Below are 16,332 nucleotides of genomic sequence, written 5' to 3'. Positions count from 1 at the left end.
AATAGAAAACTCACCTGTGTAGAAAAAGAGAGAGAATTATCCCCAGCAATGAAAGAAATAATTGTAACACAAAAAGAAATCGGTGACCAAATTAAAACCCTTGATGTCAGAAAATCACATGGCCCAGACGGAATTGCAAACTGGATATTGAAAGAATGTATGGAAGAATTAACTGACAAAATATGTAATATAATTAAATTCTCACTTAAAGAAGGAAAAGTGCCATTGGACTGGAAGAAGGCAAATATTGTACCAATTTATAAGGGAGGTAATAAGGAAGATCCATCTAACTACAGACCGGTCTTACTAACACCGGTCTTACTAACAAGCACAATAGCAAAAATTTGTGAAAGAGTTGTCAAAAACAGATGGGTTAAGTACCTGGAAGAAAAATCTATACTGAATCCAAATTAGTTTGGATTCAGACAAGGGAGATCATGTACAACAAATTTGATCTGCTTCTACTCAAGATTAATAGACATAATACAAGAAAGAGATGGGTGGGTGGACTGTGCTTTTCTGGACCTGCAAAAGGCATTCGATAAGGTACCACATAGGAAACTTATAAAGAAGATAGAGTCAAAAGGTGGCATCAGAGGAAAATTATTGGAATGGATGAAAGACTTCCTGATTGGGAGGAAAATGAGAGTTGTAATTAGAGAAAAATTCTCCAACTGGGAAGAAGTAAAAAGCGGTGTCCCACAAGGATCAGTACTGGCCCCGATCATGTTCGCCGTATACATTAATGACATGAATGAAGGTGTGGAGTTCTATATGAATTTCTTCACAGATGACGCAAAATTACTAAAGAAGGTAAAAATGGAAGAGGACTGCAACTCATTGCAACAAGATATGGACACGATCTGGAATTGGACTCAAAAGTGGGAAGTAAAATTTTATACAAAGAAATATAGTATAATGGTATTTGGAAAGAGTAAAAACAGAATATCAAAAGATTACAGAATTGGGGAAGAAAAAGTAAAAAAGCAAACTCAGAAAAAGATCTTGGAGTGATGATTGGAAAGGACATGAAACCAGATAAGCATATAAATGAAATATTCGGAGAAACCTACAAATTATTGAGGTCAATCAAAGTGGCATTTGCTTATTTGGATGAAGAAATGATAAAGAAAATACTAACTACACTAATAAGACCAAAACTTGAGTATGCAGCATCACTTTGGACACCCAGTACCAAAAAGAATATTAAGAAACTAGAAAGAATACAAAGATCGACAACCAAACTAGCACCAACTCTCGCCGAACTAACATACGAGCAAAGACTGTCCAGATTTAATCTACCCACTTTGGAGCAGAGAAAGAGGAGACTTGCAGACTATCTACAGAATAATTAAAGGAATGGAAGTTTTAGACAGGAATGACTTGTTAGTGTGGGACAACGGTAAAACGAGAGGACATGGAAAAAACTGAAAAATGACAGTTATAGAAGAAACTTGAAAAGGAACAGCTTCCCACACAGAGAGATAAATACATGGAACAAATTAGACAATGAAACAGTATGTACAAACACTATACAAGATTTTAAGATAAAACTTGATACAGAGAGATACAAAGACGGGTCACCACGAGCATAGCTCCCTTCCCTTATATTACAACTAGGTAAATACAGTAGGGTTACAAAATACTACACCCACCCAAAGACACTTCATTATATAAATGAACTCTAGATAGATATATCATAAGTAATTATTAGTAGTATCACAAAAAACACAGAGCTGCTATAATTCCTACATAAACATGACATACATATAGCTCTAATACAGGAAATTAAACTCATAATCCATACTTCCCACATTCATTGAATACACAGTGACTAGGGAAAATAACACTCAGCACACAGGTGGCCTTATAACACTAATGCACAACCCTTCTTCAACTTGAAAAGAAATTAAACAATTACTAATAGGCATCACAACTTTAATAATCACAATCCTAACATGGATAAAGTAAACAATTTGCATCATAAACATATCACTCTATCCATCATCATAACAACCACCATGCCTCATAAATTTTTCATTTCAAACATGTTTATGGTATTCTTTTCTTTCTCCTTCAAATTCCAAGTCTGCTCCATATTATGCCATGGGCACAATCATTCTCTCATGTATTTTACAGGAAGAGAGCTATGTTTGTAGTGACCCACTTTTGTATCTTTCAGCATCCAGTTTCATCTTAAATTCTTGTATAGTTTTTGCACTCACTGTTTCCCCATTCAGTTTGTTCCAGATATCTATCACTTTGTGTGGGAAGCTATTCTTTTTCAGATATCTTCTGTAACTATCCTTTTTAAGTTTCTTTTTGTGTCTTATTTTTTTCTCCTATCCCATTTTAGTAAGTCATCTCTATCAAGGACTTCCATCCCTTTCATAATTCTGTTGATGGTTAATAGGTCTCCTCTTTCTCCTCTTTGTTCTAGGGTTGGTAGTTTGAGTTTGTCCAATCTTTGTTCGTATGCCAATTTGGAGAGTATTGGTGCCATCTTTGTTGTTGCTCTTTGAATTCTTTCTAATTTCTTTATGTTCTTTTTAGTACTAGGTGTCCATAGTGTAGCAGTGTACTCCAATTTTGGTCTTATCACTGTAATTAATATTTTCTTTACCATTTCTTTATCCATGTAATCAAAGGCCACTTTCATTGGTCTTAATAAATTGAAAGTTTCTCCAACTAATTTGTTGATATGTTTGTCTGGTGCCATGTCATTGGTGATAATTATTCCTAGGTCCCTTTCCGAGTTGACCTTTTTAACTTCATTTGTACCAATTTTATATTGTCCCAATATTCTAATTTTGCTTTTTCCAAATTCCATTATACTACATTTCTTGATGCTGAAATTCACTTCACACTTCTGACTCCATTTCCAGACTTTGTCCAGGTCTTCCTGTAGTGGTTTGCAATCTTTCTCTGTACTTACTCTCTTTAGTATTTACCTAGTTGTAATATATTTACCTAGTTGTATTATATGGGAAGGGAGCTATGCTCGTGGTGACCCATAGTTATATCTTTCAGTATGAAGTTTTTTCTTAAAATCTTGAATAGCGTTTGCACACACTGTTTCTTTATCTAAATTGTTCCAGGTATCCAGTACTCTATGTGGGAAGCTATTTTTTTCAGATCTCTTCTATAGTTATCCTTTTTGAGTTTCTTTTTTGTTCTTATGTTTTTCCATTGTCCCATTTTAATAAATCATTCCTATTTAGGATTTCCATTCCTTTCATGATTCTATAAATAGTCAGCAAATCTATTCCTCTTCTTTGTTCCAGAGTTTGTAATTCCAATTTGGACAATCTTTGTGTTCATATGTTGATTTGGAGAGAGTTGGTACCAACTTTGTCATTGCTCTTTGTATTCTTTCTAATTTCTTTATATTCTTTTTAGTACTGGGTGTCCATAGTGTTGCTGCATACTCCAGTTTTAGTCTTATTAGTGTAACTAATATTCTTTTAATAATTTCCTCATCCAAGTAGTCAAATGCCACTTTCATTGACTTTAATATAACATTCCATACCTTCACCCATGTCATTTATATGTATGGCAAACATTATCGGAGCCAAAGCAGAACCTTGTGGGACTCCACTTATCATTTCTTCCCAATTTGAGTTCTTGTCTCTGAGTACCACCCTCATTTTTCTCTCAAGAAATCTTTCATCTATTCCAATAACTTTCCTTGTGTTTCCTTATGTTTCAATTTTTCTTAGTAGCTTTTTGTGTGGTACTTTGTCAAATGCTTTTTGTAAATCTAAGAAGGCACAGTCTGCCCATCCATCCCTTGAATTATTTCTATTAGCCTCGAATAAAAGCATATCAGGTTTGTGGCACATGATCTTCCATGGCTAAATCCAAATTGTTTTGGATTTAGTATTTTGTTCTCCTCCAAATGTTTAATTCATTTACTTTTGATAACTTTTTCATATATTTTTGCTATTGTACTTGTAAGGGAGACCGGTCTATAGTTGGTTGGATTTTCTTTGTCCCTTCCTTTGTATATTGGTACAGTATTTGCATTTTTCTAATCTTGTGGTACTTTTCCTTCTTTGAGTGAGAAATCAATTCTGTTGTGTATTTTGTAACCTCTTTGTGCTCATCCTCAGATATTGTATTTCTCACAACATTTTTCATCCATCCCATACATTTACTTGCTTCCCTTACTTTATGATTTGCATCCATCCCCACAAGTCCATTCCTTTACATATAACCCCCAAATACTTAAAACTCTCTACTCCCTCCAACTTCTCACCCTTTAAATTTACCTCCAAACCACTACCACCATCACCTTAAGTACATCTCACCACCCTACTTTTTCCTATATTTATTTTCAGTTTTCTCCTCTTAATACCTTCCCAAACTTGACCACTAACTGCTTCAATCCATCCTCAGACTCAGCTGAAAGCATAATGTCATTCCAAAAAGCAACTGGCTCATATCCCAATTTCCTCCACTCTCACTTGAAACTCCTGCCTATCACCCTCATATCTACCTCATTCACCATCCCATCCATGCATACAGGGAACAACTATGGTTACATTGCACAACCCTGGTGCAGCCCCACCTTCACCTGAAACCTCTCACTCTCTCAATGCACTACTGTCACACAGGCCTACATATGTAGAAACTTTTGACCACCCTCTACATACATCCCCCTTTGCCATATATCTGCAACACACCCCATAACACTTCTCTATCAACTCAATTACATTCTTTCTCTAATTTAATAAAAACCCAAAAGACAACCTTTTTCCAAAAACTTCTCCCATATCTGTTTTGCCACAGAAATTTGATCTATACACTTCCTTTCCAAATCCCATACTGCTCTTCCCCAACTACTCCCTCTGTTCCCCTCTTAATTCTTTCATTTAACACCTTCCTATACACCTTGCCAATTGAAATTATGAGACTGATTTTTCTTAAACTGCTATACTCATGTATATCCCCCATTTACTTGTATAGTGGAACCAAGTATGCACTCATCCAGTCCACTGTAACACTTTCCTTCCTTAGACATACATGAAACAACTCCACTAACCATTCTACTATACTCCTACCTTTGTCAGACACTCTTCATGACAACCATCTAATCCAGGTGCATTACCAGTCTTCATCTTTTTCAGTTAAATCATTCTTCTCTCCCATATTCTTTCCCATCATAATAATTTTTCTGGTATCTCCCACTGTTATAATCAAAACTTCCCTTTTCTCCTCTGCATTCAACATATAAGATAATCTACCTATTGTCCTCTTACTGCCTTTACTTCACTTCACTAGTTAATACAAGATGATTTTATTGAGAGTAGAAGACATCACAATTGTGATCTCAGTCAGTCACTATGATGACATATCCCAGATGATTTTGTTCAGCTTAGGGGACATCATCATAGTAAAGAGGTCAGATATTGAGACCCAAAGCAAGTTTTAACCATATAGACTACAGTATATAGTAGAGAGTGAGTCATTTTCCTCAATCATTACTCTATAGTCTTTACTTGATTCTACAGAATTACTGATCACATACACCATGAACTTGCCTAGAAAGTGTAGATAAGTAATTATTTCTGTTCCTAATTCATGCAGGCTTGAGTCCCTGAGCAAGAAATTGGAGGAAACACAAAGGCTGGGACGTAATACCAGAGACAACAATGAAGAAGGGGAGGAGCTTGTTAGATTGGCAGAAGAAAACTTGTCTAATGCCACAAAGCATTATGAAACTCTTTGTAAGTTCTTGAATCTTTAACCTTGAAATTTATTTTCTGCCCTTCAAGAACTAATCCCTTTTTGGCCACCCTTAATTCTTGACTATTTTTATATATAATGTATCATTGTCATAGAAGTTGTAGCTTTTATTTCAGTGAATTTGATTACCAGAAAGATCACACTATAAATTTCACTATGAATCTTTATTAAATGCATACATACATACCATACATGAATTTGAGGGTAGGTATGATAAATTGGAGAGTAGAAGATGAGACCCCATAATTGTTGCTCCTTTACTGTACACTACAATTAGGTAAATACACACATACATACATCCTCATAAATCTAGATATAATAATTGGAAATCAATAAGTTGGAACTGTACGTAAACTTAAGGCTAGATATGATCAATTGGAGAATAGGAGATAGGACTCAATGAGCATTGTTCCTTACCTGTATAGTACAATTAGATGAGCATTACTCCTTTCCTGTACATTACAATTAGGTAAATACAGTTAGCTGTTAAGAGCAATCAAGATCTTTTTACAAAAGTAGTAGAGCCTGTGTTAGAATTGGAAATGGAGTGAGTGGTTTGAGGTAAAGGTGGGGCTGCATCAGGTATGTCATGTTGCCATGGCTGTTCAATGTATACATAGATGGGGTGGTGTTGGGGGTAATGGACAGGGGTAGTGTTGGGGGTAATGGACAGGGGTGGTGTTGGGGGTAATGGACAGGTTAAAGAAAATGGGGAAAAGTAAGAGGTGAGCCAGTTGTTGTTTGCTGGCAACACTGTACTTGTGGCAAAGTCAGAGGGAGAATTAAGGCAGTAAGTGATGTAGTTTGGCAAGATACGCAATAAGAGAAAGTTGAAGGTAAATGTGGTTAAATGTAAGGTGATGAGATGTAGAAAGGGAGAGAGTAGCGGTGAGTTGGAAGTAAGTCTTAAAGGAGAGAGGGTGAAGGAAGTGGATAACTTTAGGTACATTATTGAAAAGTACCATAATATTACTAATTATATGATTTGAGTACTGTTATTGTTATAGAATCAGGCTAGGTAGAAGTGAGTATCTGGGGTAAGATTATAGCTTACAGTAGCAAGCATCAGAGACAAATTAGCCTTTGGAGGCCTCAACTTCATGTATAAGTTGCAGGGAATTTTTTTTAGTATTTTTTTTCAAGTGTATTTTATATGCTATAAGATAATTTACTCAAAATTCTCGTCTTCTTCCATCCCCTCACCCATCTAATACGCCATCCTCATCACTCTTTGTAATATCAACATTTTAGTCTTGTCCACATTTACTTTCAACTGTCCACTCTCACAAACCCTTTCAAATACAGTCAGTACTAGATGAAGAAAACAGTATTTTTTTTTGTTCCAGTGATGGAGACTGAACGTCTTAGAGCAGCCAAGTCAACACTGCGTGAGAATGTGGATCGCATCACTGCTGAACTGGAAGAGGTTGAACTGCCTGCCCGAAAAGCACAAGGCAATGCTGACAAATTGCATCAAACTGTACGTACATAATTATGATTCTTTTGTATTTTTATACAGTATAAGGAATTCTCTATAAACTGTCTTTCAAATTCTTTCTACATTATAAGATGATTCTGCTTATGACCAACTATATGTGGAGCAAGCTAATCATGAATTGTCTTGTGGATTTAAAAAATGTGAGAACTTAGTACTGCAGTACTAACCATCCAAAAGGTTCATTGATTATAGGAAACTAACAGACGTGCTGGTTGCTGACAACCTCCACAACATAAACAGCAACTTCTCCAGATATAACAATGTGCTCACCCTCCCTCCAAACACAAACAACATAGGGGACCATACATGAGCTCCCATAGATAATTTCCCAATAAAAACCACCATAGAACTAGAAGGATGATAAAATCTTCATGCAAGAAAACATTCTTAAAGTAAATGTATGTATATATATATATATATATATATATATATATATATATATATATATATATATATATATATATATATATATATATATATATGTATATGTATATATATATATATGAAAGAACATAGATATTTGCCATAGATCAGTTCCCATCTTTATACAGAGCAACAAAAGTGTTGGATATTGAGTATTACTGAAAAGTTGACACCACCCAGGAACCAAACCCAAGACCTCCCACTGTCCAGGCAGGCATGCTTACCAGTTACACCATGGTCGCATCCACTGACCACTTGCACAAAAAGAAATAGCAGTGACCCTTCAAAAGGCCAACAAGATGTATATTCCAAGAGGAAAAAAATGCAATGCCAATTACACACCAAATATAGCCATCTTAAGAAAAGAAAATTATAATAAAATAAATGGATAGAATAAAATAAAATAGAAAATAAATAAGACAATAGAACAAGAAAAGGAAGTGCTACAAGAACTAAACAGAAATATTACAAAATAAACAAACTATAAGATGAAAGAAAAACAGAAAAATATATATACAAATACAAATACAATAGATAGGAAAACAGCAAATGTGGACAACTATAAAGAACATTAACAACTCAAAATAAGCCCGCTGGTTGCCCATGAAGTAGCTGGAGCAACCCAAAGAAAATACCTTTAACAAAATAACAGTTATATATCATTAACACACAATTCTCCAAAACAAACTTGAAAACACAACTCCAGAAAATAGGAAAATAACTAATAAAATATGGAATATCAAGATGACCACAGAAGCCAACTTCCCTTATCCAACAAAGATATGGAAAGAACAATAAATAGATTGAAAAACTTCCATGCAGAAAGCCCAGATAAGATCCCAAGCATCCATTAAAACAAATTGGCAAAATGCAATAAAGGCTGTGACTGATACTTTCAACCACTCCTGGACATAACAATCAGCAAATATTTTATATGGTTTCAGATAATTCTCTGTTGTAAAAAAAATACAGAAAGAATAGAGAGAAGTTCTTTAAACCTATCCTTCATGGATGGGTGACCATCAGGACTGAATGAATTCAATGACTATCTTGCATTACAAAAACCAGACATAATGGTAATTGTAGACACAATATTAAAAGGTCCTCTACCACCAAATACTGTAGGACAAGGTCTATATAACTATTGGACAAAAAATAGAAAGGAAAAACAGGGTGGGGGAGTATTATTTTTGACTAGAAAAGACTTAAATGTGACAAAGATAACAGAAGGAAAAAACATTGTAGAATCAATTATGATAAAAGTTGAAAGCAGTTATATGAAAAGTAGAAAATTTGTAGTGGTGTATGTGCCCCCAAAACACAGTCCTGGACAGAAAGCGATCATTCCAAACTGTTGGAATATACAAAATAAGAACTAACTAATATACTGAAAGAAAGAGGAAATATAGTAATTATGAGTGATTTTAACTCAAAAGAAATATGTTGGGAAGAAATGACAGTGAAGGGAAACATGCTACTTGACTACACAATAACTCAGTGGGTAAAAGAAAATACCAGATACAGAAACAATGAGGAAGCATCGAGACTGGATTTAATACTTATGTCAGAACCTGATATTGTTAACAGAATTGATTACAAATCTCCAATAGGGAAGAGTGACCATGTACTAATAGAATTCAAACTAAAAGAGCAAATGGACTTAAGAAGAAATGAGAAACATAGAAAAGGAAGACTAATGTACAACAAAATGAATTTTGAGAAACTCAGAAAATTCTTTTGAAATGCAAACTTGGATAACATCCTAAATGAAGAAACAAAGATGGGAGAGAAATGGAATATATTAAAAGAAATTTATAAGTGAACAAATATGTACCACAGCAGAAGCAAGAAAGAGTATACTTGAAAAGCTGATACAACAAAAAATGTGAGGCTAAGGATAAAAGAGACAAAGATTGGAAAAGATGGAAAAGAGATAAAAAAACGAGTAGATGGCAAACATATATCAAACTAAGAAATGATTATGTAAAAATACATAGAGCTAAAAAGAGAAACCATGAAAGAGATATAGAAAAATGCAAGGAACAACCTAAATTATTGTACAGGTATGTAAATGGTAAATTAAAAAACAAACAAGAAATGGAAAAACTGCACCAGGGAAATTATGAATATAAAGAAGTAGAAATGGCTGAAATTATGAGCAATCATTTCAAATCAATATTCACAATTGAAAGTTTACAGAACTGTAAGGGAATAGAGAGAGAGAGACCCCCCAATGAAGGAAATAACTGTAACACAGAAGGAAATCAGAGACCAAATAAAAAACCTTCATGTCAGAAAATCATATGGTCCGGATGGAATTGCAAATTGGATATCGAAAGAATGCATAGAGGAGTTGATGGACAAAATATACAATATAATTAAATACTCACTCAAAGAAGGAAAAGTACCACAGGACTGAAAAATGCAAATATTGTACCAATATATAAAGGAGGGAACAAGGAAAATCCAACCAACTACAGATTGCTCTCCCTTACAAGCACAAGCACAAAAGTAGATGGGTTAAACATCTGGAAGAAAAAAATATACTGAATCCAAATCAATTTGGATTTAGACAAGGAAGATCATGTACAACAAACCTGATCTGCTTCTATTCAATACTAATAGAAATAATACAAGAAAGGGACAGATGAGCGGACCGTGCCTTTCTAGACCTACAAAAAGCATTTGATAAAGTACCACACAAAAAAACAATAAGAAAAATAGAATCAATAGGTGGCATCAAATGAAGATTATTGGAATGGATGGAAGATTTCCTAACTGGGAGAAAAATGAGGGTAGTAATTAGAGACAAATACTCGAATTGGGAAGAAATGATAAGTGGTGTTCTGCAAGGTTCGGTATTGCTCCAATCATGTTTGCTGTATATATAAGTGACATGGATGAAGGAGTGGAGTGTTATATGAATTTCTTTGCAGATGACACAAAAATACTAAAGAAAGTAAGAACAGAGGAGGATTGTGAATCATTACAGTTAGACCTAGACAAAATCTGGAAGTGGACTCAAAAGTGGGAAGTAAATTTCAATATCAAGAAGTGTAGTATAATGGACTTTGGAAAAAGTAAAAATAGAATATCAAGAAATTATAAAATTGGTGAAGAAGAAGTCAAAAATGTGAACTCAGAAAGAGACCTTGGAGTAATAATTATAATCAGCAAAGACATGACACCAGACAAACATATCAATAAAATAGTCAGAGAAACCTTCAATCTGTTAAGGTCAATGAAAGTGGCATTTGACTATTTGGATGAGGAAATATTAAAAAAATATTAATTATACTAATAAGACCAAAACTGGAGTACGTAGCAACACTATGGACACCCTGTACTAAAAATAATTGAGAAAAAATGATAAATAATACAAAGAACAATGACAAAGTTTCACCAACTCTCTCCAAATTAACATATGAACAAAGATTGTCCAAATTGGAGCTATCAACTCTGGAGCAAAGAAGAGAAATAGGAGATCTACTGACTATTTATAGAATCATGAAAGGAATGGAAATCCTAGATAGATATGATTTATTAAAATGGGGCAATGGAAAAACAAGAGGATATGAAAAGAAACTCAAAAAGGGTAATTATAGAAGAGATCTAAAAAAAAGAGAAAAAAAAAAAAAAAAACTCCCCACATAGAGTGGTGGATATCTGGAATAAATTAGACAAAGAAACAGTGTGGGCAAACACTATTCAAAATTTTAAGAAAAAACTTCATGCTGAAAGATACAAAGATGGGTCATCACGAGCATAGCTCCCTTCCCATATAATACAGCTAGGTAAATACAACTAGGTAAATACAAATAAAAGAAGAAAAACTGGGAGAACGAAAACTGTAAGGATTGTAGGAAAATAGTAGGATAGAAAGATAGTGGGTTGTACTGCAAAAGATGCAAAGGGTGGTATTATGCAGGCTGTCAGGAGATACCAAAAGAACTTTGGAAAGTACTTATTAAGTATAAACAACAAATGTAGTTTTGTGATAAGTGCTCCTGGAATATATTAAAAGAAAATTATGGGGAAACAGATAAATATGTACCCAAGAAGAAACAATAACAGATGTACATAAAGTGCTGGTATAACAAAAAGTGTAGTGAGGCAATAGAAGAGACAAAGCCTGGAAAAGATGGAAAAGAAAAAAAGACCAAATGGCAAATACACATCAAATTAAGAACCAAATATATAAAAATATGCAGAGAAAAAAAAAAAGTATGAAAAGAACATAGTAGAAAAATGCAAGGACCAACCGAAACTATTCTACAGGTATGTAAATAACAAGCTAAAAGATAAACATGAAATAGTGAAACTGCATGAAGGAAATAATGAATATATAGATAATGTAGAAATGGCTGAAATTATGATCAAACATCCTAAATCTGTATTCACAATTGAAAGTACACAAAATTGGGAGAAAGGACAGAGAGTATGACCCCCCCTCCAGTGAAAGAAATAACTGTGACACAGAAAGAAATAAGGAACCAAATGAAAAAAAAACTTGATGTCAGAAAGTCACACAGGATGGATGGAATTGCAAATTGTATATTGAAAAAATGTATAGATGAATTAACGGACAAAATACACAAGATAATAGATTTCTCACTCAAAGAAGGAAAAGTACCACAAGATTGGAAAAATGCAAATATTGTACCAATATACAAAGGAGGGGACAAAGAAAATCCAACCAACTATTGACTGGTCTCCCTTACAAGTGCAGTAGCAAAAATATGTGAAAAGGCTATCAAAAGTAAATGGATTAAACATTTGGAAGAGAACAATACAGGTATACTAAATCCAAAACAATTTGGATTTAGACATGGAAAATCATGTGCCACAAACTTGACATGCTTTTACTCGAGGCTAATAAAAATAATACAGGAAAGGGACAGATGGGCAGATTGTGCCTTCTTAGATTTACCAAAAGCATTTGGCAAAGTACCACACAAATAGCTACTATGAAAAATTGAAACAATAGGTGGAGTACAAGAAATGTTATTGGAATGGATGAAAGATTTCTTGAACAGGAGAAAAATGAGGGTGGTACTTAGAGACAAGAACTCGACCTGGGAAGAAATGAGAAGTGGAGTCCACAAGGCTCTGTATTGGCTCTGATAATGTTTGCCATATATATATATATATATATATATATATAAATGACATGAATGAAGATATGGAATATTATATGAACTTCTTTGCAGATGATGCAAAACTACTAAAGAGAGTAAGTACAGAGGAAGACTGTGAAAAACTACAGAAAGGTCTGGATAATGTCTGGGAATGGAGTCAGAAGTGTGAAGTGAATTTCAACATAAAAAATGTACTATTATGGAATTTGGAAAAAGCAAAAATAGAATATTGGGACAATATAAAATTGGTACAAATGAAGTTAAAAAAGTCAACTCGGAAAGGGACCTAGGAGTAACTAACACCAATGACATGGTATTAGACAAACGTATCAACAAAATAGTCAGAGAAACTTTCAATTTACTAAGATCAGTGAAAGTGGCCTTTGACTACCTGGATAAAGAAATGGTAAAGAAAATATTAGTTACATTGATAAGACCAAGATTGGAGTATACTGCAGCACTATGGACACCCAGTACTAAAAAGAACATAAATTAGAATTCAAAGAGCAACGATAAAGATGGTACCAGCTCTCTCCAAATTGACATATGAACAAAGATTGGACAAACTCGAACTATCAACCCTGGAACAAAGAAGAGAAAGAGGAGATCTACTAACCATCTACAAAATTATGAAAGGGATGGGAGTCCTTGATAGAAATGATTTGCTAAAGTGGGATAAAAGAGTTGATAGTTATAGAAGAGATCTGAAAAAAATAGCTTCCCACATAGAATGATAAATATCTGGAACAAATTGAATGAGTAAAAATTGAATGCAAAATCTATACAAGATTTTAAGATCAAATTGGGTGTTGAAAGATACAAAAGCGGGTCACTGCAAGCATAGTTCTATTCTCGTCAAATACAACTAGGTAAATACATACTCCATCACCCCACCATCCCCCACCCACTCTCTTCCATGCATCACAGTATCATCCTTACACAACCATTCTCCACTCACCCCTATCTTTTGTCTTCTCCTTTCCTTCCTCAATAGACATCCCCCCTCTTTCCCAATACCCCTTTTACCCCATCAATCCATCTCAAAATTGGTTGCTTCCTCATGTTCACTCCCTCCATCTCTGCCTTCCAGACCTCTTTTACTAATCTTTCTTCACACATTTTCCCATGTGTCCAAACCATCCCAATACTCTTTCATCAACCCTATCTCCCAGCTCCCTTATAACAACCGCTCTCCTCCTCACCTCCTTGTTTCTCACTTAGTAACCCCTATCATATTTCTTAGGCATTTCATCTCAAACACATTTAAACTCCTCCTCTCTTCCTCTTTCATGTTCCATGTTTCTGTCCCATACAGTGCTGTTGGCACAATCACCCCTTCATACAATCTCCTCTTAGCACCCATTCCCAAATGTCTGTTTCGCATTACACTTTTTAATCTCCCAAGGCATTTATTTGCTTCTCTCAATCTACATTCTACCTCCATCTCTACTCCTTCCTTTCCTGCCACATTTGTCCTCAAATATATAAAGCTATCCACTTTCTCCAGTCTTTCTCCCGTAATACTTCCAATTTGCTGTCATCCTCTCCCCTTGTAAATCTCATCACCTTACTTTTAACCAACATTTATCTTCAATTTCCTTCTTTCAAACACCATCCCAAAATCCATCACTAACTTGCTTAATCCCTCCTCTGATCCTGCAACAAGTGCTCTGTTATCAGCAAACAACAACTGGTTTATCTCCTATTTTTCTCCATTTTCTTTAACCATCACAAAGGCATTTACTTGCTTCTCTCAATCTACATTCTACCTCAATCTCTACTCCTTCCTTTCCTGCCACATTCACCCCCAAATATATAAAGCTATCCACTTTCTCCAGTCATTCTCCCATAATACTTACTTCCAATTTGCTGTCATCCTCTCCCCTTGTAAATCTTATCACCTTACTTTTACCTACATTTATCTTTAACTTCCTTCTTTCACACACCATCCCAAAATCCATCACTAATTTCCTTAATCCCTCCTCTGATCCTGCTACAAATACTCTGTCATCAGCAAACTGCAACTGGCTTATCTCCTATTTTTCTCCATTTTCTTTAACCATCTCAAAAGCATTTACTTATTTCTTTCAATCTATATTCTACCTTCAACTCCACTCCCTTTCCCACCACATTCACACCCAAGTACCTGAAACTATCTCCTTCCTCCAGTCTCTCTCCCTTAATACACTTCCAGTCTGCTGCCACTTTCTCCCCTTGTACATCTCATCACCTTACTTTTACCCACATTTATTTTCAACTTCCTTCTTTTGCACACCCTCCCAAACTCTGTCACTAACTTTCTCAATACCTCCTCTGATCCTGCTACAAGTACAGTTTCATCAGCAAACAACAACTGGCTTATCTCACACTTTTCTCAATTTTCTTTAACCATCTCCAATCCCTAACCCAATACCCTTGCATTTACCTTTTGCACCACCCCATTCATATATAAATTGAACAGCCAAGGCGACATAACACATCCCTGACGAAGTCTCACCTTTACCTCAAACCACTTGCTCTCCATTTCTGATTCTAACACAAGCTCTACTACTCTCATAAAAACTCTTGACTGCTTTTAAAAGCTTTCCTCCAATCCCATATATCTGCAATACCTCCCACGGTGCTTTCCTGTCTACCCTGTCATAAGCCTTTTCTAAATCAATAAAAGCCCATAAAACATCCTTTCTTTTTCTTAAAGCTTTCTTACATATCTGTCTTACTACAAAAATCTGATCCACACAACCCCTACCTGTCCTAAACCCACACTTTTCTTCACCAATCACTCTTTCTGTTCCTCTCCTAATCCTCTCAATCAAGACCCTTTGCAACTACAGTTAACAAACTGCTCCCTCTGGAACCACTACACTCACACTTGGCCCCTTTTCCCTTGTAAAGTGAAACTATAATAATAATGATAGTAGTAATAATGATGATAATAATAATAATATAATAATAATAACAACAACAATGATAATAATTATATTGATAATATTCATGATAATGATAATAATAAAAACAATAACAATATATTGACAAAAGTGACAAAATTTTCACATTGAATGAGAATCAGACAAGAAACAATGGTCTCAAACTGTCTGGAAATAGATTCAATTTGGAAGTAGGTAGAAACAACTTTGCCAACCGTGTAGTTAATGAATGGAATAAACTTCCTGCACAGGTAGTACAATGTAGTTCAGTTTGAAGCTTTAAGAATCATTTAGATAAACACCTAAGCAAGACGCTGTAATGATTATAATTTATCTTATATTATTTGTTTTTGTTTTGTTATCATTTGTCTGTTTGATTTTCATTTATTATTAGTTACATGTCAGTTTATTATTATTTACTATTTACCTGTTTGTTTATTATTTAACTATACCTATGCATTTATTTATGTATTTTATTTGTTATTTACATTATTATAGTTTTTATTTATTAATTTATTATTATGATTTTTTTTCGCATCCGACCTAGATATGGACCAAAAGGTCTCCTGTCGGCATGCTCCGCCTTTGTAATCCTTTG

At 34.6% G+C, this 16,332-nt stretch overlaps 1 protein-coding gene and 1 long non-coding RNA gene across 16 annotated transcripts in view; one reads left to right on the top strand and one right to left on the bottom strand.

Moving 5' to 3' along the window:
- LOC143028323 (uncharacterized) overlaps nucleotides 1-16,332 on the bottom strand; it is a 104,542-nt gene that overhangs the window by 3,481 nt on the left and 84,729 nt on the right. The gene's annotated exons all lie outside the window — the stretch shown is intronic.
- LanA (laminin subunit alpha) overlaps nucleotides 1-16,332 on the top strand; it is a 290,394-nt gene that overhangs the window by 202,895 nt on the left and 71,167 nt on the right. For all 14 annotated transcript variants that reach the window (XM_076190221.1, XM_076190217.1, XM_076190223.1 and 11 more), the window contains 2 exons: nucleotides 5,590-5,729; nucleotides 7,095-7,228. In XM_076190221.1, the coding sequence (XP_076046336.1) occupies nucleotides 5,590-5,729; nucleotides 7,095-7,228 (274 nt within the window). The remainder of the gene's footprint in view (nucleotides 1-5,589; nucleotides 5,730-7,094; nucleotides 7,229-16,332) is intronic.

Source organism: Oratosquilla oratoria, chromosome 9 (assembly GCF_046742065.1).
Source record: "Oratosquilla oratoria isolate Oo_2021 chromosome 9, ASM4674206v1, whole genome shotgun sequence".
NCBI lineage: Eukaryota > Metazoa > Arthropoda > Malacostraca > Stomatopoda > Squillidae > Oratosquilla > Oratosquilla oratoria.
This window is presented reverse-complemented; position numbering and strand designations above follow the sequence as displayed.